Below are 21,330 nucleotides of genomic sequence, written 5' to 3' on the forward strand. Positions count from 1 at the left end.
GAAGCACTCCGTTTTCCGACTGATTTGTATATAACATGTGTTGCATCTCTTGTCAGTATGGCAAGTGCATTAGTCCATCTGTACTCTCTGCAACGTCATGATCTCATTCTATTCCACTGAGGTGCGATTTCACAAACTGGCAATCCTTTCCGTATGACTGAACCTGGCCTTTACAGCTTTATATGACTGACAAGAGCACTCGCCGAAGAACAGCCCCTCCCCGAGACCCTTCGTCGCATGTCCCTCTTAACAAGGATACTATGTTTTTTGGCACTTGGACGTCCAAATCTCGAAGATCACTGGAAGTCGCTGCAATCAGAGCAAGCCTTCGAAACCGTTAGGAGCAGGTCATGCTCTATCCTGGCCAGCACTATCACCACGGTAAGCTGTCCAACTCCGTGTGAGCTCAAGCTGACGCTGACTGTCTGACACACTCCAAAAAAGGCAAGTGTCCTCCTCGCTACAAGCGTTGTTTTCGTCAGTACGGGATCTCCCGTGCCATACCTGGACTATACATCACCCGCTCCTCATTGTCTACTCTTTATATCACTCATGCTCGCCATGATCACGGTATTGACATCCGGCTCGGGCATGGTACGCTGGCTACACACTGATCGGCAGTGGACTCGAGAAGTAAGATTTATTCTCACCATTCTGATTACACTGGCTGACCTGAATATGATCAGCAACTCAAACCGGGGGCTACTTCGTCTTGTCCTACTTGTTGTCAATAGTCACCCCCATATTCTTCGTCGCCTGGTCCCTACACTGTTTTATAGCCGGTGAGTTGTTTCATCATTTGACTCTCTCTCAGGTCTCTCATGTATCTCACCCCCAGCGATTTTAATAACAGGCTTTTGCTCCCAGAGCATGATCTGCCGTGTTGCCACTGCGCTCTGGCTTGTTATGTATGTCGTCAATATTGGAACGATACTGATGCAATCCGTGTGGAAGTATGCGACATCACGCTAGAGTAATTGGTATATGTATGCAATCTGTGGCTTTCAGTTATACCAATCTTTCGAGAGCACCTCACGCCGTATGAAATCATATCAGTGTGAAAGCTCATGGAAAATTTCTCTTACCCACGTTTTTCGCAAAGCAAGCGGCAATCAGAAACCACGACATAAATTATTGTGATTATTGCATGAAGCAAACCTGACCTTCACTGGTGACCACCACTTCCCTTAAATTTGAAAAGCTTTGACAAGTTCTGCTCGCAATCATTCGTGGATGAGGCTCTAAGCTTAGATCTTAAACGGACGGCCCGGTGGGCGCTAGTCATCGTTTGACTCATCCAAGCTTGAGCATATCTGCACTGGAAGAATTCATTAACAGCGAAACTCCGAGTCCAGGGGAGCCGTTCAAGTTGAGTCCTAGCCGTTAACATTAGCTATTTGACCCTAATTCTGGAGTCCGTGCCAACACAGGGCGCCGTTCTGCTCCTCGGAAGACTTTTGCTTCCTTAGCGCCTATCTCACCCAGTATAGCGCTCAGGTACAGAAATCATGCCGTAAATTTTAGATCTGAGTTGTAAGGTTCAGTCAAATAAAATAATTCAACGAAAGAGTCTCAAGAGGAATCACTGTGAGAACAGCAAAAACAGTTGATTGGTGGTAGCTACAGTAACACAACATGTGTCTAGTATTGAAATTGACTAGCTCAATGAATGTACGAGAACATATATTTACTTCGGTATTACAATGTCATAACCTAATTGAACGGTGCTGAAAGCTGGAGACGCGCTCGGCGATGGTTTACACCGTTCTGCCTGACGTCAGAACCAACGATTGCGATGGCATGGTGTGCCTGTGGTGCAGATGGTGTTTGGGTTTGGGAAGGTGACCCAGAGGATGTGCCTACAGTGTTGTAGGTGCGTGGAGGCTCAGTGAAGGGGGTGCGGTGCATACATTGTGTCGAGTGTTTCCGAATGATGATGACAGGCGGAGTGAGCGTGGTTAGGAAAGGCTGCAGAAAAGAATTGACTTGCTCACCAAATATTTTCGGTGCGCGTCGTGTCGTCATAAAAACTTCCTATTGGTAGGTGTGAGCCATATTATTGTATGCGGGAATCAGAAGCGGTTGTGGCAATGGTCATCAGACTGTTTGTGGGACGGGTTGCACTGAGAATTGAATAGGGGTTAGTAGAAGGTACTGAAAGCCAAAAAAAAAACATATGCAGCACATCTGAGGGTTGCACTGTTGGTGGCGAAGGGCATATTTTTCGAGTTTGGTTCAAGTTCAAGTGGATTGCAATGCATTGTCGACAGTGACATGTGAGAGTGCACGAAGATAGTACAATATTGCCGGCCCGGGACGTTTTGCTAAGTTAGGTTTTGAACTCTGTCAGGAGTACACCTGTAATATGGCTGGACCGCCGGTACTTATGTACCTGGGCGTATGTGAGCGTAAATAGCCAAATGAAATACGTCCCAGTCATTTGTAGAACGCTAGATACACAGCGGTATGTTAATTTCTAATATCTGATCAGATATGTGGTCAACTGTGCCTACCTATCGTGAAATTGTTGCAATTGAAACCTCGACACCAGTTACCATTGTGAAGTCTCCCGCAGTTGATCTTGCATCTCGGTGCGGAGAATATCTAGTTGTCGCTCGATACACGCCTCAAGGAACTGAGAAATCACATATAAGTAGTACTGGGAATAGGTAATAACTCACGGTTATCAAAGATGCGGGGTCAACCTGCACAAACAGTTGAACCAGCGTCCTCCTGATCATTTGCCAGTCTCCCGATATGTCTTCTGAATCTATCGTTGACAATGACCACTTAGTACTAATCCTAGTGCAATGGCGATTATTAATCGTTGGTTTCTTGATATATTTAGCAAGCTCATCTCAGGTAGAGTCGTTCCTTGGATATGTATAATATGTTCCATCCGAGTCGTAGATTGGGATTGTCCGTCAGAAGTGAGAATTTAAAAGATTGTCGTCCACGTTGTGAAACAGTTTTGGCCTAGTGTTCTGCAAATGGCTGATTATCAGCTCTGAGGGCCGTCTGTTCAAGGTCCAAACTTCTGCACCAACCTTTTCGTTCTGTTTAAATTCAGGATATGATACTACTGAGCCTATATACCTAGTGGGACTACAGGTTCTGTTGCACGACTGCAACCACGAAGCGAGACCGGCCAGCTGCATCCAGTAACCATGACCCACCGGCAGGGTAGTTTACGGTTGGGGGAAGGCTAGTGGGGGGTAGGAAGCTTCAAACCTCAAGTCTCGCAGCCTTCAGCGCTTCAAGACCCTAAACTCACTCACTGAGGAACTTGTTTTGGCTGTTTCCGAACCGAACATTCTTAGCCAGATGTGCCTGAATGCGGCCTTACTACGAACCAAACATCGTTAGCTGGATGTTCCTGAATGCTGCCATACTAAGGGTGGTACGTCGTCACTACAAGAGTGAAGCAATGCGAGCTGGAGTGGCCACAAAAATATTGAGTGCGGCTAAGAATGAACCATATCCAAGCCAGCAGCAAGCAGCAAAAAGCCCTCAAAGCAGAAGCGCCCTGTGGCAGGTGTTGGGCAGTGTTGGGCGCCGGCACAGTGGTGCTCATTACATGACAGCAAGAGTGATCAGGTTTCGCACCTGATTGGCATCACAGAGGAATATCATCGTGCAGTCTTAAGATTCAAACCAACAAGGTATGCTCGATGCTGGTCTGGACTCCAGAATTAAGGTCAAATGGCTAATGATAACGGCTCCCCTGGACTCGGAGTTTCGCATTCTTCCAGTGCAGATATGCTCAAGCTTGGGTGGGTCAAACGCCGGTGACTAAACACCGTGGGTAGTCCTGGGCGATCTGTTTAAGGTTCAAGCTTTGAGCCTCGTCCATGAATGATTGCGAGCAGAACTTGTCAAAGCTATGTTCAAATATTGTTTTCAAATTTCAGGGAAGTGGTGGTCACCAGTGAAGGTCAGATTTGCTTCATGCAATAATCACAATAATTTATGTCGCTTGCTTTGCGAAAAACGTGGGTAAGAGAACTTTTCCATGAGCTTTCACACTGATACACATGGATTGCATCAGCATCGTTCCAATATTGACGATATACGTAACAAGCCAGAGCGCAGTGGCTACACGGCAAATCGCGCTCTGGGAGCCGAAGCCTGTTATTAAAACCGCTGGAGGTGGAATACATTGAGGGGCCAGCAAGAGCATCAAATGATGGAACAACTCACCGAATATAAAACAATGTAGGGACCAGGCGACGAAGAATATGGGGGTGACTATTGACAACAAGTAGGACAAGACGAAGTAGCCCCCCGGTTTGAGTTGCTGATCATATTCAGGTCAGCCAGTGTAATCAGAATGGCAAGAATAAATCTTACCTCTTGAGTCCACTGCCGATCAGTGTGTAGCCAGCGTACCATGCTCGAGCCAGATGTCAATATCGTGATCATGGCAAACATGAGTGATATAAAGAGTAGACAATGAGGAGCGGGAGATGTATAGTCCAGGTATGGCACAGGAGATCCCGTACTGATGAAAACAACGCTTGTAGCGAGGAGGACACTTGCCTTTTTTGGAGTGTGTCAGACAGTCAGCGTCAGCTTGAGCTCACACGGAGTTGGACAGCTAACCGTGGTGATAGTGCTGGCCAGGATAGAGCATGACCTGCTCCTAACGGTTTCGAAGGCTTGCTCTGATTGCAGCGACTTCCAGTGATCTTCGAGATTTGGACGGCCAAGTGCCAAAAAACATAGTACCCTCGTTAAGAGGGACGTGCGACGAAGGGTCTCGGGGAGGGGCTGTTCTTCGGCGAGTGCTCTTTTCATATAAAGCTGTAAAGGCCAGGTTTAGTTATACGGAAAGGATTGCTAAGCTGTGAAAGTGCACCTCAGTGGAATAGAATGAGGTCATGGCGTTGCAGAGAGTACAAATGGGCTAATGCACTTCCCATACTGACAAGGAGATGGGACACATTTTATATACAATGGATCGGAAGGAAACACAGCACGCATCAGCGTCAGTACTAGTCTTAAGCGCCAGCCGAATATGGCGGTGACGGGTGACAATTACTCTTTGAGGAGCTACCTTGGTCTAATTGTCCTCACTCAAGTCTCGTGGTGACGCAGGCGTCGAGGATATAACCAGCAAATCGAGGACCCCGTTGTAAGGACAAGGGGCCTCCATGAATTCGAGTGCAAACAAGCACAAACTCGAGACCGTACCTAAAAATACAACGCTAAACTACAATGGGCGGGAAAGTATATGGGTGGGTGCGCAAAATAGCTAGCGAGACGAGAAATTCGAGTGAGAAGAGGTAAGGACCCCCCAACTCGATACGTCCCGCTAGTCATAGACCGTTGGCTCCACTAAAGGAGGTGGCAATAATGATTGCGCAAGATGAATTAGTCATATTGCGTGATGCACGGGGCATCAACTACAATTGACCAAGGGACAGGCCCTAGTAAAGATGGGCTTCGGGAAGATCAGAAGAACGAGGAGCACGCTCGTCCAATTACCCCGGTGTAAATAAAGATAAACTCGATTAATTGCAAGGTTCCTTTCACACGTTGACAGAATGTTGCCGGTGATGTGTTACCTGTTCCAACTCGGGGCTTTTTCGCTTAATAGCTCTCAGTTACCAGCAGCATACTGTAAGTTATCACCGGGAGACCCCAGAAACGTACGGAACCGGTCCGTGTATCTTAATTCTCGGTTAATTCTTATTAGAAACTGCGCTGCTTATGTACTCCTTGCCTTCCAACCACCATCATCATCCTCCACATCGTCCTCTCCATCATATGGTCCTCCACATTGACCTCCCTCTCGTTCTGTCCATCGGCAAAATCAACGAGTTGCGCACGCTGGTTATCTTTTTCACCACTCGCTTGTTTATCTTCCGTGCGCTCGATCCTTGGCCTCCCGTCAAGAAAAACAAATGAGTTAATTCCCCAATGCCCCGCTTAGGCTGCTGTATGTGCTAATACATGCCCATGTCTGCCTTGCAGGTTCTTGTTTTCTCGTTCTTTGATTTGTCGAGATGCAATAGTCAATGATACCAGCACCCAGTGTCAATGCGTGTGTCAGTGTGTTGTACATTGACAGTGGTATACTTTCATTTTCAGTGTTGGATCTCTGCATGAAGTGATCTTGGTTGACCTCGAAGGGGGGTAGGGGCAAAACGAAGGGTAACTGGAGGTTATTGTTTGCTGGACTATGAGGTGGATCTGTTGACTGGGAATATAATTTTATTCGTTGTTTCTGTGATCGAACTATTGGTTGTGTCAGTACACCATGTAAAACTTTTAATTCAAGCTTACTTTGTCAACTCACAGCACGCTTTGCCCGGTGTAGATGTGTTGATTCATTGTCGCGAGTGTTAATTCCGTGGATGATATGGAGATCAATGCTAGATGTGGCACGGACATCATACTCATATCCACGCATGATTCCTGCAAGCAATGTTAAATTGATTCCGTCTCGATTGATGTTACGATGGGCTTGCTCATTCCCATTTGTAGTCGTTGGTAATGCTTTCCATATTGCAATTGGTATGAAACTCATTGGGCGGTAGATTGCGGGCAATGCAAACTTCGAAGACTCCTTGTCTTTGAGCCATGCTACAACGGCAACATATTATAAGATGTTTGCTATGATGTTTAAGATAAACCTTACCTCATGCCTTTTTTCCGCCCTGACGAATAATAGATAGTGTTGTTCGAATATTGGGATGGGCTTCTGCAGATGCAAGGCTTAACATTGCATCATAGATGTTTTTCGAAACTTGACTGCGAAGTGCTAAAATGTTTCTCTTAAAATGTGTGATGCATAGACGGTAGAACCGGCGAAGATGGTCATAAGGATCCAAGTCACAAATACGCCGATGAGGCTCTCAGATACAGTACTGGGACTGTCCTTGAGAGACCTCGACACAATACATGCCTAAGCCTGATGGGAGGTAATTTAATTTGTTATTGTGAGCCGAAAAATAATTACACACCTTTTGCTTGCCCTCGGTGACCATCAGCAATGATGGATTCAATACTGAAGCCATGAATGTGATAGAAGGCCACTGGGATGCCAGTATCTTGTGTTGCAATCTCAAAAATTCGCCAAAAAAGAATCAAATGAGCCTCAGCTGTTTGCGAGTTGGTCATAGCACGAGCTGAGACTACAGCTATAAAATCTCAGTAAGAACGAAGACAAACAATGTTTGAGAAACTTACACCGCATATGATCATCATCCCAGGATTCAATCTCAAACTCTTGCCATCCTTGGACACGCTTGAATGATGTATCTATAGACAAGCACTTCGAAGAAAGGAGGTGTTGTGACATGCGACTTGTCATACAAATGACCAGACGAAGGCCTGAGTCTACATTAGGTATATCATGTGTCTCCACACAACGAATATATTGTTGTTTGAGTGGAAGCATTTTTTGCTTGTCAGCAAGTAACTTGGCACCTGGAGGGCTGATGTGAGAATCATTGAGCAACAACAACAAAAACTCACCATCAAATCCAGTCTCATTAGGGAAATGGTCCATGCGCATAACATTTATCAGCCGTCGTACATGATCGAGATTTCCGAGAGATGGATGCAAGTCTTCCAGATGTGGATCAAAATCTGCTGTAGGACTCCATCCTAGAACACAGCGCAGTTCTTGCATAAATCCAGAGTCGAGAACCAGCCGACGAGGAGTTGCATCAGCCAGTTTCCATTCTAGTCGCAAGAGAAGTGAACTGAAACACTTGACTATCGCAGGGGGTGTTTTGACAGGGAGTGGGGGTGCATGAGAATGGGGGTTTCTTGAGACAATGAGAACTTGCGGACAGTCAAAAAGGTCATTTGGGACATAGATATCATATGTTGTGGTGCACTTGTGGTTCCATTTTCGAAGAACACCTTGACGAAGCACCCCATCACTCTTCCGGTGCCAGTATGCTGAGAGAAACTTAACATTCGGAAACCAAAACTCGGGATCATAACACTCACGACACAATTGCTTTTGCTCAACAGGGGAGGCCATGAATGTGCAGGGTGCCAAAGGACCATAACCATGGGCACGTGCATGTTCCTCGAATTGAAAAATACTTGCTTGGTCATTTTCGAGCAGTGCGCGGAGGTATGGAATGTCAAATTCTTGCAAGTTCTGCAGAACAAGATGTGCACGTTGTGCCATTGAAAAATACTCGCACCTGTATGATATTTAGCACATATACTGTCCGCCAAACTCTGTCCATAGTACTCACTGAACAAAAGGTTGATTGAATTGACCAATAAGCATCACAAGGTTGCCCTTGCACGTTTTGCGCTTCTGTTCACGACGGCTCAATAGCGCATCAACATCAAATTCGGACTCAGAGTCCACATCAGTGCTTTCCGATTCATGATACAGTAATAACTCATTAGTAGAATCTTCTAGATTACTTTCAGATGATAGGGAGCAGCCCTTGTCTTTGATGGCGCAGAAGAAATTGAGTGTCTTCAAGAAAACCTCCTTCTGGGCCTCAGTTTGAGGCGAGTCTGAGTGTGAAAGCGGGGAAGTATGATTGAGTGAGTGACGGTCAACATAATCGTGAGTGAGACAGTCATCAGGCTGAGCTGAGCACAGTTTCAGTCCTTTGCCTGTTTACAGCCAATAAATAACAATAAAAATGAATAGAAAAATGTACTTACATGATGTTCGCAGCTTCGAGCAAAGAACAGACTTGCCAGAAGGGTCCTTGAGTAGAAAACACTGTGCATTTTGACGTCCGTTGTGAGAATCACCAAGAGAGTATTGTAAATTAAATTTTGGGTGGATAAATAAGTTCAGATTGGGGTCAATATGGAAGATGTGAGCAACTGCAAGACCTGGCGCAGAGCCAGTTTGAGGATACTCGACAATTGCACTAAGAGGATGCTCAATGATGGCGTCAACACTAGTTTCACAGTTGATTTTGTTGCAGCCTCGTGCAACTTCATCTGTGGTGAACAAACGAGCAGGAGGTGGACGGTAGCATGCAGCAATAACCTCTGGTGATGGATTTACTGGCTGTTGTACTGAGGTGAAAGGAGCAGCAGGCGAAGCATCGCGAGAAGGAGGTAAGTTAGTGTTGAGATCGAGAGGTGAAAGACCAGCATTATCGAGTATATCCTGCGCAGCCTTGAGAGCGGCAAGTTGCACATCAGACAGGTTTGACATGGGGAATGAGGTATGCCATTGTGATGAGTGTTGGGGCCTTAAGTACGAAACTACTACGAGGGCAACAGATTTTGCATGAAGTTAGTGTTGAAGAGAATCCCGATAAGTGTTGCCTGATTTGGACAATATTGAGGTGTTCAAGTGGCCGTAGGTGTTAGCGCCTCATGCCAGCGCCTTCTTCACTGTTCAATTGCCCAGCCAGTCCACCAAGGATGTGGCAACACATGGTACACGGCCAATTTCAAGACACGATGCAGCCTAGCACATTGACAACCACGGAACTAATGTTCAGGACTGTAAGTTTCATAAATCGATGTGAACATTGACACAGTGTCAGTCCAAGTCCAAGACACTCGCTAGTGGTCCAGTTGCACTAAGGCGCACCCACGAAAGCACCTGAGAATGCAGTCCGTTATGGAGACTAGCTTCATTGCAGCCCATGGTGGACAGGCAGAGTAATACAATACCCATTCTGTGAGTGATCCCTCTCAGTATTTTGACTTCAATATTGAATCATTGACGTCAATCCCGTCTCTTGTTTGCAGTTCGCTATTTTTACATGTGAGTTTGCTTCAGTTCCTTGTGCTTCTGTTGCTTCTTGCTGACGCCAAGTCTAACACGCTGCTGGGGTGTCACCCAAATGTCATCCACCCTCATATACCAGTACCGATGCCGTCGCTCATCCCAAGCCAATTTGTAAGTTTTTTCTTGGTCTTCTAGTTCATTCTGACATTGAGCACACTTAGCCGTCACTGCCGCCGCCTGTAAATCAATGCCACCACTGCTATATAAGCTGGTAAGTTGCAGGCATTGACTTTATTCAATTTTCATCTCAACTTGAACTGCTACATTCACAGTCACGCATCCCGTATCTACAACCATGGTTCCCTGCATCAACCCTGTATTTCACCCCTGCATCGCTGCGCAGTGCACTACCAATGAACTCATTGTGTATGCTCGAGAAGTTGGTCAGGTTGTGACTATTGCCTAGTAAGTTTTACTCTGTTGCTTGCTCATTCTTTTCCTTTGCTCACAAAATTGCATTAGCCCACAGACTGCCCAAGGGTACCGTGTTATGCCAGAGGGCTTTTTTTACTGGCTCAATCGGCGTGGACTCACGTTTGAGTGTTTCTGTGGCCTTGTTTCCAGCCAGTCCACTCCAGCATGCTTTGTCCACGAGTTCATCTCTGGACATGTCATTGTGCGCTGCAATGACATAGAAAATCACTGTGGTTTCTACTGTAGGTTTCTTTTTTTCCCCTTCATCTTCCAAATCCCTCACAGCCCAATCAGTAAACTTGACTAACATTCGAGCCACTGCATCATTGACTTCACACTATGAGAACATCCTCACATGCTGTAAGTTAAAAAATGTACTCAAGACAAATTTTCTCAGTACTCTTGCAGGGCGTGGTGGGATTCCAGATCTGCCCACACTCATTGCAACTTTCCGCAATACATTCGGGCAGCAACCTTACACATTGACCGAAGTAGCCCCAATATTTGCTGGCTACTGTGGTATCCATGAAAGCATTTTCCCTGGGTACCCTCAGCTTCGCAGTGGCATTGACCATTCCGCAAGACGTGCACACACCCCACAGACACCTCACAAAGTCATTCACCATCATCGTCATCAACCATGTGAGTATTCAGACCTAAATAATACACGTCACTAAATGATACTACAAGACACCATCACTCCATCCAAAGCCTCGTGGCCCTCACTCGCTCACCAATCTTCAGCCTTGGTTGGATCTCGTATGCATGCAGGACTGTCTTGTTCGAACAACCCGCAGCTATCTGCGCACGAGAGGGATGTGTTAGCTAGTCTTTCAATGGGGTTGGGAGTCAGTCGCAAAGATAGCTTTGGAATGATGGAGACATGTGATGGATGCAGCAAGGTACTTGTTCGGAGTGCACTGAATGCCCACATTCTACTAGGGGAATGTGGGCAATGTCGCTCATAGGTCTTACATATATATACTCCAGTGAATCATTTGTTTTATATGCTACGCGATGGTGTTTGGGGGATTTTGGGCTCCAGATGTTCGGATTTGAATGTTATCAAATGTCAGAACCGAATGAGGCTCCAAGTTGGAACAGGGCACCACATACTCGAATGTTGCCGACAAATTAGCAACTTCTCGTTCACATCAGATGATCACATTTACCGGTGATCAACTTAAGTTGTACTATCATTCCGGGTAATCTGCAACATTTTCATCAAATCTTTTGTAGCTCGTCAATCACTTCATATTATCTTCCACGAATTTAGAGTGTTGTAGATTCGTACCGCCTCTATATAGATCTTATTTTTGCTCATTTTTAGGATTTTGTGGTGTGGTGTCGGATGAAAGCCGAGAAAATTCAGGGTCTGACTGCTAATCTGCAAAATATGGTCACGTCGAGTCACACCTCGGCATAGCACCGGCACAGTCAACTTTGACTCTCCTCACTGCGCTCTCAATCTGTTGGTGTTGAGTCGTTGAACTGGAAGCTTGAGCTTGAAACTTAATGCTCTGATAAATAATGAATACAGCAATATATTATCATCAAGTATCGTGATTTATGTAATTATTATGAGTGTACTGGTGATATGGTCCTGAATAAGGTTCTTGGTCTTCTCCTCTCCGATAGCCTGAATAGCAGCAGTGAAGTTGGCTTCGTGAATCACATCTTCTTCAGCTTTCTTCTGACTGGTAGTATGCCTGCAGTTTGGTGCCATTGTAACAAGGATGTGAGAATGATGCAAGAGGAGACAACAATGCAAGACTTCGTGCACTTGCTGAGTGTGCCATAGAGGAGATTGAATTTGTTACACACTCTCCTATCTACTGTCACATTTTCATACATGTCATCAATTCTTCCTCTATAGCATCTTAAAATGACAGGATGAGCTTTATCGAAATTGTGTTCTGTAATCCTGATGAGGTGATTGTTGTGCTCCAGGTATAACTTTAGGAATATACCTGCAGGATCTATGGGATCTGGATAATTTATGTTCCTGCATGGTTACAAATTACCACTATTTCATCCCTCGCAGCTGCAACACGCAAGAAATTTTCATTCTACTTGGACAGTACATCATATATAAGTAGTCTACATATGCATGAATTTTTTTGAAGTGAGTTGAGCAGTGCGTTGAGGTGTTTTGAACATTTTGCATATTGCATGCATGTTGCAGATTACCCGGAATGATAGTACTACAACACCTCAATCATGCTTCCCATTCGACAGTATGTTCAGTTGGAAGGAACTAATACTAGGACCACTTCTGTTTATGGTCGGACTGAGCACAGCATGCACAGAGGTATAGATGTCCATCATCCTACAGCCTGTTGAAGATCAGTTAAATGGTTTCATGGATACATGTGTTGGATATCTATTTAATGCATGTATTCTTGGAACTTGCATTACACAACATTATGGCCTCCTAATTTGTGCCTTAAGAGCAGAAATTCTACATAGAAATTTCAGCAGCACTGCCTCACATGCTCACAACTAGTGTTGTTAGCAAAACTACCGAGTTTTGCCAACCAGTTTGGCAAAACTGGTTGTGCCTGGTCCTCGGCAGAACTCACGCAAAAGGGAAGTGGCAAAACTTGGTAGAACTCCAAGGTATCTAAGACTCGCGGAGATATAATTTAGATCTCTGATAACATATTTTGATTTGAAGAGAACATGCAAAATAATGTCCCTAAAGTAAGATGGTGCATGCTGGGGGGTGCCCCCTTGCATCACTGATCAACCACAATTTTGAGCACCTGGAACGAGTTGACAACAGCTCACATTGTTACTACTGGAAATGCAAACATTGCAGCGACGCTGATAACTCATCAGGTGCTTGAATCCAAGGTCGTGACAACAACCTACCAAACCATCTTATCAAGCTTTGTCAAAATGCAACTGCTCCTCTGCGCCAAGCAGCGCACGCATTTGTTATGGAAAAGACAGGCAACTGCAGTGCCACTGATTCAAATGCTATTCTTACTTTGTAATCTTTCAGTCAACACATTTGAAACACTTGGCAAAATTCACGCAAACCTTTGACACCACAATGCCGTAAAAGCTGCACAGGCTGGGAAGTCCACCTGCCGTCGACATGCTCGCATGCACACTCGGGAAGAGGTCGGCATTGCTGTCAAGACTGCACAGGATCTTGAAGCATCCTTTGCATGGGCGCCTCCGCTTTCGACTGAGCCTCGCAATGCAGATGACCTTCTTGCTGGTCCGGAGAGTATCTCACCTGGTGACATCGCTGCTGAATTTGAAGCTCTCGAAGAGCTGAAAATGACGGAAGAAGTTCAAAGCATTAACAAAGTCGAAGTGCTCGAGGGAAATGCTTTTGATTTCAACGAGTTGGATCGGGTTGAATAAGGAATAATACCGCAGACCGTTCTAGATGAGGTTGAGGTGGTTAATTACACTGGTGAGGGTGATGGCTGGGACGAGGAAACATTGATGTCATCATTAGGAATGTCATAGGCTACACATAGTCTACATAACCTAGCTGAGCGCCTAGAGTTTTGCCAAGTTTTGCCCCCCACACTACGAGTCAGGCTCAAGGTTTACACTGTATTTGGTAAGTAGTATACGCCATCAACTGATGCGCACGGCCGAAACCAAAACTTGCCGATGGTATGGTAGTAGTGGTGGATCTAATTGAGCATGGCGGTACTACAGAGATCATAATGCAGATCTGAGATTATCAATCTCACGTATTTACTAGTGCTCTTTAGCTAGACAGCAAAGGAAGATATCTAGTCATCCCTTCCAATCAAAGTGTGCACCATAGTCATTTAAGATGGGCATCACGTTAGCGAGCTTACATAGTCAAACGGCAACTCGTGCCGATGCCCCTTGTGTCCTGCTAAGTCTGCGTCCAACACAAACAACATGCAGAATTATCATGGCACTCTTACACCAATTCAGATAACCAACCGCTAGCCTCCCCACTACTCCCCAAGCGATTCCTTCTTGCAAACTACCTTCACATCACCATCCATCCATCGTCACCTTCGTCTGCCTTTCATGGGCATTATCCACGGTCACACCATATCAATGAGCCCCCAGCTCCTCCGCAGACACCTGGACAATGTATTCAAATGCAAGTCTGACGTCAAGCCAGGGAAACGCACGGGTACGAGTAACACCACGGCTCTTTGCTGACGGGTTTGGCGGGTACGGGGTAGGATAGTCATATCCTTGAGCATACCATGACCCTTTACCGTGGGTTGGTGGTATGACTTCCTGAATCCAGAAACTTGACAGAGCCATTGAACGCCGTACTATAACTCTGCGTGTCGCCTTAAGCTCTGAGTACTTGAGGAGCACAACTGAATGCTATACTGATGTCTTTCATGTCCTTCGCGCCCCTGTGAGTAATTCTAGCAATTTATCGAGCTGATACGTTGTTACGGAGAAGCTCGAGTTGCTACCATCAAGTCAAGGCAAAAACTCGAGACCAGTAAGTTCACCAAGTTGTTTCTTCATGAAAACCAAGCTCACAAAGAGGGCATCTGATGCCTCGTCTACTCAGTCGCGCTCATCATTTAAGACTATCTCGTCGTCCATTTTAGAGAAGGCCAAGTCACTCAAGAAGGTTGTCGCAAAGGGTGCTGAGGCTCTGGCCCGCCCTTTGAAGAAGGTCAAGCAGTCATTTGTGTCTCAGTCAGCTCAATTGAAACCCACAGATACCGCTGATCTCACACGATCAAGTATTGATTTGCTCACCAGTGACAACGACAAAGCAACGGCAGGTGCACCCAATGCTGATCCTGATCCTGCTGCAGATCTTGGTGTTTCTTTCCATCGATTCTTGCAAATATCTTATTAGGCGATGATACAGAGGCTCTCCAGAAGACTTGGCGGTCACCTATCTATAACTTTTGTTATTAGTACACTCTTCTTGGCAATGTACCCGCGGTGTTGACGGGTGGAGGTACTGTGTCAGCTTTCCGACCCGCGGTGCGGAATCCTAAGCCAGGCTCGAAAACGAATGCGGAGCCCAGATGAAAACTTACCCAGAGCATATGGTGAAAGTCCAGGGGGAACAAAGCATTCATGTCGTCGAACACCAACGGAGACTCCGAGAAGCTGAGCGTATTTTTGAGAGCTCTCCCGGCTCCCCCATTCTGGTCGATTTCGCGAGCTATCGGGGCAAAAATAATTCAAAATAGACTGGTTGCATGCGCCCAATACCCCAATGATGACCCCACTCAACCCCAGATATCGACCAGATCCCCATCGATGGGTTTGTCCCTGCCCACATTTTGCCAAGAGTCGGTTTCTCACCCGCAAGTACCTGGTACAAAATGTACCATGCTGCGCCTACCTTTCCCCTCAAAGTCTGACGAAACCGCACGATAATGTTCTGCGCGCATCAGTTTACATCATGGGGAACTGAAAATAACACTCGGGCACCGGGTGTCCCCGATCATACGCATGTCCTGGGGCGTCCCATGATGCATCGATGAAAGCTTATTCGACCCGCTAATAGGGTATAGCGCGGGTATACCCGCGGGTCGGAAGATCAACACCGTACCCATACTAACCCGCGGTATAGCAGCCTACCCCCGGTGTTGTATTTACCCGTGGACATACAAGAAATAGTAACACTATGTAGGTCCAATAACCTCACCCAACACTCTCGTCTTCTCGTTTTCTTTTCTTCGGAGACTTCATGATCTTAGTAAGGTCCTCGGGTGCTACCAGATCACAGCGGAGCCATGAGCCGAGACAAAGGAATGCACGAGTCGATGACGGAGACAAGCGGTTTCGAGTGAAGTGTAAAAGGTGCCGGCCTTGCGAAAATACACGTTCCACGGCAGTCGAGGTAGCTATGGTGTGCAACACATAAGCTGTGATGCTAGCGAAAGTGATGGTGCACGACCTACCAGGAATACTAAGGCAATCAAGTGCCATCCGGTGCAAATTCGGATACGTCTTTTGATTATGGACCCACCATTGCAGTGGGACTTTGCTGGTTGCCGCAAATAGTCGTCAAGCTCATCTACTAGAGATGCCGTCGTGACACTGGACAGTCACAGCATCAAGCTTAAAAAACGAATAGACTGCTGAACGCCAAGTTTTCTTGAGTGCGTCTGTGAGTGAAAATCAATCAAGGTCTATGCAAACGCGAACAATAAGTTCACATACCTAGATCAGCTTTGTCACCCTGTTCGGCGGCAGGAGGCGCATCATTTTCATCAACATCAACATCAATTACCTCTGGAGCAGCGGATTGCAACTTGGAGGGATTGCTTTGGCCCGTGGAAGGACAAGCTTAACACATTTTGCAACATTGTCCACTATGGGCTGCAGAGATAACGATACATCTGAACGCGTTGAGGTAGAATCAGCAAGTGAGGTCGTGTCATTGGCAGTAGACTGATTAACCATAATGATGGAATAGATGGGGTATTGAGAAATGTAGAGTCTGCATACCTCACTTTATACTGTTGAATCACCGAGTTGTAATCAGTAATAGTAATGTGTCTCCGAGACGGAAGAATATGAACTGGTAGGAATATTGAAGCAGCGAGAAATAGGATCGAAGCAGTGGGTCACTGTTGCAGTCAACGACCCTCCGAAAAATAAGGATCGTAGTGAGTGGCGAATCCTTGTCATGTCCAACATATAGCACCGCGGAGAACATTCGGAGATAGCGCAGCTACCCGTGAACATACCCGTACACCGTGCTGACGGGTACGGTATGGCCACGGGTAACACATCTCGACACCGTATCCGTACCCGCCATACCCGTGACCCCCATGCCCGTGCTATACCCTACCCGCTAAGAAGCAACAATACCAATACTTTGCCTGGTACCAAGATGGGATTGAAAAAACGTTGCAGTCACGTATCATACACGCTAGTGATGTAGCCAATCTACCCAGAATCACTGTATCAGCTGAATGAAAATACCACAGAAACAAGACTCACCGATAGCACAAACCACACGAACGCCTGTGCATCAAACGTGATCGCGACACTCAAGGACCCACAGGGGTAATAAACAACCCCTTCAAGGACTCTATCGCCATTCTCGCGCTCATCCTCAACTTCCCCTCCCCACCACCTTCAGCATCAGCAAACCCAAGCCCCATCTTCAGCGCCGCCCTCTGCACCGCCTCATCTTCTCTCCCGGCATCTCCCTCCCTCTTCTTCCTTGTCCACCACCTTACCGCGCGTTCGCGCAGTTCAGGGTCGCGCATAACAGCAGCACGTGTGTATTTTAACAAATGTGCTCGAGGGATAGAACGCTCGAGGTGTGCGAGAGCTGGGGCGAGGGACATGCTGGGTGGTCCTGGATTTTGTATCTCTGGGAGGAATTGGGTAAGGATTGGGAGAAGAAGGAAGAGCGCTTGGCGTGTAAATTGGATGTTGTCATGCCACTATTCATACTAAGTTAGCGTGTAATTGGAGCTTAGAAGTAGGAGACATGTACCATGAAGACTCGAGTTCCGTCTCTTGGGAGTGGAGCTGCGCTAACGGAAACTAGGAGGTAGCCTTCTGCGAGGGCTGCACATACTAAGACGCCTAAAACATACCCCCTCCATCTATCCCTTCCATTCGCGCTGGAAGTAAGCAACAACAACACCGCAGCAGTACGGACATAAGCGATAAGGGCACCTGCGAATACAAAGAGGGCATAATCACCCGCAGAGGTACATGGAGCGCATGTCTGTAGCGCCCTTTGACCAAACCTGTAGGTGGTCATGAATTCGCAATGCAAGGAGAATAGGGTAGGGACGCACCGAACGAACCACCCCCTCGATTCATCCGTCTTGAGGCGACTTAGTAAAAGTTCGAGATCAGGTGGCATTGGCATGGACACTGCAAGTCCACCATCTCCTGCTCCTGCTCCAAATCCAGCTTCTGATAGTAATAACGCACGAATACGGTCAACGGGGAGAGTAAGAGGGATACGTAGACGGGAGAAGAGGTTTGGTGAGCGTTGGATGAGAGCGTATAGGGAATATAACGAGTGAAGAAGTACGATGATAGGAAAAGACGTGCTTTTGCGTGTGTAGAACCATCCTAAAAGTATGATGAGGGACGTGAAGAAAACTGTTTCGATGACGCTCATTAGAAGACAAACATAGAGCACAGCCACATTCATCAGACTTCTTGCTGTGAGTATCCTAGTGTCCGGTCCAATTCAAGTTAGTCTCGCTTTGAAATCCTGTCAAGCACACTAGGTGATCGCCCCAATACAGAATTCAATTGGAATTCCTTTTGTAATAATACTAGTAGTGCAACCCGGTGAACTAGTGAGGAGCGACACGACAATTGATGTATTTCGGAAGTACTGCCGATCATAGGAGAGCCACATCTTTATCCAAGTGGACAACTAAGAGCTGAGCGCTGGAGCACTTCTTCGTCAGACAAACAATTGAATAGTAGAAATGATTGAATGCCAAGACCCTCGATGCACCATTATTTAAGTTCTACCGATCCGTATGTACCGTGTTTTTTGTGTAACCTATTACTGAGACTGTATGATCTTCGTTCGTTTGGGTCGACCATCAGTGAATCGGTGAGTTCAGGTGATCATTATCGTGATGCTGACAATATATTCTTCTCACCGGTTCTCTGATGTCAGGTATATAATATGTGTTGCATCTCCTTGTCAGTATGGGAAGTGCATTAATCCTTCTTCACTCTTTCATTTGACTTCATGGCCTCATTCTATTCCACTGAGGTGCAGTTTGAAGTTGAGAAACCTTGCTGTATGACTGAACCTGGCCTTTACAGCTTTATGTGATTGCTGACCCAAGAACGCTCCCCGAAGAACACCTCCCCGAAGCCCTTCGTCGCATGTCCCTCTTAACGAGGGTACTCTGTTTTTTGGCCCTTGGACGTCCAGATCTCGAAGATCATTGGAAGTCGCTGCAATCAGACCAAGCTTTCGAAATCGTTAGGAGCCGCTTATGCTCTATCCTAGACAGCACTATCACCACAGTAAGCCGCTATCTCACTCTGCGTGAGCTCAATCTGGCGCTGACATCCTTTTAAAAAGGCAGGCATCCTCCTCGCTATAAGTGGTGTTTTCGTCACTACCGGCCCTACTGTACCATACTTCGACTATACATCACCCGTTCCTCATTGTCTGTTCTTTATGTCGCTCATGCTCGCTATGATCGCGATGTTGACATCTGGCTCGAGCATGATACATTGGCTACACTCCGATCGGCACTGGACTCAAGAAGTAAGTTTTTTTTCTCGCTTTACCACCTACACCCGCTGACCTAGTATCAGCAACTTAAGCCAGGCGGCTACTTCGTCATGTCGTACCTGTTGTCAATAGTTACCCCTATATTTTTCGTTGCCTGGTCCCTACATTGTTTCATATTTGGTGAGTTGTTCCATCATTCGATGCTCTTTTGGGTTCCCTGATGAATTCCACCCCTTAGCAATGGTGATAGCAGGCTTTTGCTCCCAGAGCGCGATCTGTCGCGTAGTCACTGCATTCTTGCTTGTTTTGTATGTCATCAATATCGGAACGATGTTCATTCAATCTATGTGGAAGTATGCGACAACATCTTCATCGTCAGACTAGGGAACGCTACTCAAAGTGTGCTACGACAGCCAACTTAACTCGTACTACTTAGCGGCTGTGATGAAGTCTCAATTACGCTAGATACCGTCAGTAATTTCTAATTTCTAATTTCCATTTTTCTCTTTCTTGTTTTACTTGTGATTTATCTATGTGATATATAGCCTCCCTGATGTGCCGCACACACTGGTGCGCTACAACTACTTTCATGTATTATCGATAGGCCAGATTTCATTTTTTCCGTCTTACCGCTTCTATTTACTCGTGGAACTGGACAAACAGGGTCCCACCTTTTACGATACTGTTCGCATGGAATACCCCCAGAATGACAAGGGACTTGGTTCCAACAAGTATCACTACCCCTACTTCCCCAGCTGAAAATATTGGAACTGACAGTACTGAATTGTCGAACATGCGCAAAGTTTATTTGATTCGAGACCTACAAAGAGCATTCTGCTTGCAATGCCTGCCCACGGTGTAGATAAAGTCACGTCGCTTAATCACTAGGGGTCGGCGCTGCCCACATTGCTCTGCTTATTAGTGTTCGGCGTTTTGCGGAGTGACAATTATATCTGACTCCCTCACGTGCACGACCATTTTCGCATCACGTGAGACCAAAAATAATCCACCCCTTCACAACCCCTTCACATGACGATGTTGCCGTGGAAGGGATAGTACTCGACCTCACTGGACTTGGTTGCCGAGCCCTAGGGTGCGCCTGGGATCTTCACGCAAGGAACACCGGAAGCATCAAGAAATCTGGCAAGCTCCTGAACTCCTGGATTGCTTTGAAGGCTGGAACTAAAGCCAGGTCTGAGATGATTGCAGTCACTGATTGCTTTCAAGGTGCTCGAAAAATCTTCCGTTGTGATTCAGACAGACGCCGCAGGAATCAACTGCCATGCTTGACCATGGGGAGTCCACAGTCATTCTCTGCCACTCTGGGTTTGCGGCCACTCTCGCCCGCCGCTGGTCTCTAGCCACTCGTGTACACCGCTGGTCCGCAGCCACTTGTGCCCACTCTGGGTCGACAGCCCATCATAGTACCCGATTTGTGTCTTCAACCATTCTCGCAAGCTGCTGATCTGCAACAACAGTTGCCCTTGCCCGGTCTGCAGCAGCCACTTCCGACCATACTTGGTGAGCAGCCACTCTCGGCCTCCCTCGGTGCGCAGCCAGCCATATCTGTCCTACAGTAGCCACTCGTGCCCGTCCGAGGTCTGCAGCATTTGTCGTCTGTGGAAGGTACACATCCGCACTAGGCTGAGACACATTCTACATCCTCACGATTGGCCTTTGCTACGTCCGCCCTCGTCTCTGGTCTAAGGCACTCATTTCTTTGTGACGCCATTCACTCTGCCGCGCAGTCTTTTTCTCCGGATCTATTGATCGTAGTACCATCTTCGAGGCTCGCATCCCTTGTACCTCCGTCGTTTACGATCATAGCGACGCCATGTGCAGTCAACATTTATTCTAAACTCCGAATCAATTCCAAGCTTACGGCAGTTCTTTGCGTGCTGTTCTTCAGGCAACATCCAGATCAATGGGCGACCCCTCCCCCTCATTCGACTCTCCTGGGGCGCCACCTCTATCAGAGAATTTTGGAGCCGAC

The 21,330-nt window shown here is 46.6% G+C and overlaps 8 protein-coding genes across 8 annotated transcripts; 3 read left to right on the top strand and 5 right to left on the bottom strand.

Annotated features, from left to right (window-relative positions):
* Positions 1-350: 350 nt before the first annotated feature.
* On the top strand, positions 351-1,184 carry BJ212DRAFT_1359282 (uncharacterized protein; the record flags this gene model as incomplete). Its single annotated transcript, XM_041335850.1, is given in 4 exon segments — positions 351-381; positions 687-782; positions 839-1,106; positions 1,123-1,184. 3 exon segments carry the CDS (start codon positions 351-353, stop codon positions 970-972), a joined length of 261 nt encoding a protein of 86 aa, XP_041192212.1. The 3' UTR covers positions 973-1,106; positions 1,123-1,184.
* A 2,847-nt stretch (positions 1,185-4,031) lies between these two features.
* On the bottom strand, positions 4,032-4,722 carry BJ212DRAFT_1359286 (uncharacterized protein; the record flags this gene model as incomplete). Its single annotated transcript, XM_041335851.1, has 5 exons — positions 4,603-4,722; positions 4,351-4,539; positions 4,205-4,297; positions 4,166-4,168; positions 4,032-4,144 (listed from the first exon to the last, which is right to left on the bottom strand). Coding segments are annotated over exons 2-5 (290 nt in total), but the record flags the coding sequence as incomplete, so codon positions are not given.
* Positions 4,453-5,113, bottom strand: BJ212DRAFT_1588066 (uncharacterized protein; the record flags this gene model as incomplete). Its single annotated transcript, XM_041342420.1, has 3 exons — positions 4,859-5,113; positions 4,603-4,803; positions 4,453-4,539 (listed from the first exon to the last, which is right to left on the bottom strand). Coding segments are annotated over exons 1-3 (312 nt in total), but the record flags the coding sequence as incomplete, so codon positions are not given.
* Positions 5,114-5,911: 798 nt separating this feature from the next.
* BJ212DRAFT_1447397 (uncharacterized protein) lies at positions 5,912-8,152 on the bottom strand (the record flags this gene model as incomplete). The annotated part of the gene is made up of 8 exons (XM_041338395.1): positions 5,912-6,240; positions 6,262-6,270; positions 6,298-6,588; positions 6,668-6,766; positions 6,969-7,145; positions 7,195-7,434; positions 7,483-7,914; positions 8,023-8,152. 8 exons carry the CDS (start codon positions 8,150-8,152, stop codon positions 5,912-5,914), a joined length of 1,707 nt encoding a protein of 568 aa, XP_041192215.1.
* A 1,560-nt stretch (positions 8,153-9,712) lies between these two features.
* On the bottom strand, positions 9,713-11,090 carry BJ212DRAFT_1300271 (uncharacterized protein; the record flags this gene model as incomplete). Its single annotated transcript, XM_041332964.1, has 4 exons — positions 9,713-9,950; positions 10,192-10,493; positions 10,636-10,762; positions 10,891-11,090. 4 exons carry the CDS (start codon positions 11,088-11,090, stop codon positions 9,713-9,715), a joined length of 867 nt encoding a protein of 288 aa, XP_041192216.1.
* Positions 11,091-13,236: 2,146 nt separating this feature from the next.
* BJ212DRAFT_1359295 (uncharacterized protein) lies at positions 13,237-13,620 on the top strand. The gene has a single exon (XM_041335852.1). The coding sequence runs from the start codon at positions 13,268-13,270 to the stop codon at positions 13,532-13,534; it is 267 nt and encodes an 88-aa protein (XP_041192217.1). The 5' UTR covers positions 13,237-13,267; the 3' UTR covers positions 13,535-13,620.
* Positions 13,621-16,696: 3,076 nt separating this feature from the next.
* Positions 16,697-18,273, bottom strand: BJ212DRAFT_1431690 (uncharacterized protein). Its single transcript, XM_041337696.1, has 4 exons — positions 17,917-18,273; positions 17,607-17,865; positions 17,102-17,553; positions 16,697-17,047 (listed from the first exon to the last, which is right to left on the bottom strand). The coding sequence occupies exons 1-3, from the start codon at positions 18,246-18,248 to the stop codon at positions 17,152-17,154; spliced, it is 993 nt and encodes a 330-aa protein (XP_041192218.1). The 5' UTR covers positions 18,249-18,273; the 3' UTR covers positions 16,697-17,047; positions 17,102-17,151.
* Positions 18,274-18,511: 238 nt separating this feature from the next.
* On the top strand, positions 18,512-19,792 carry BJ212DRAFT_254182 (uncharacterized protein). Its single transcript, XM_041342752.1, has 5 exons — positions 18,512-18,863; positions 18,917-19,123; positions 19,182-19,370; positions 19,421-19,517; positions 19,576-19,792. Exons 1-5 carry the CDS (start codon positions 18,840-18,842, stop codon positions 19,719-19,721), a joined length of 663 nt encoding a protein of 220 aa, XP_041192219.1. The 5' UTR covers positions 18,512-18,839; the 3' UTR covers positions 19,722-19,792.
* The last annotated feature ends 1,538 nt before the right edge of the window (positions 19,793-21,330 follow it).

This window comes from Suillus subaureus (assembly GCF_016647635.1).
Source record: "Suillus subaureus strain MN1 chromosome Unknown BJ212scaffold_19, whole genome shotgun sequence".
Classification (NCBI taxonomy): domain Eukaryota; kingdom Fungi; phylum Basidiomycota; class Agaricomycetes; order Boletales; family Suillaceae; genus Suillus; species Suillus subaureus.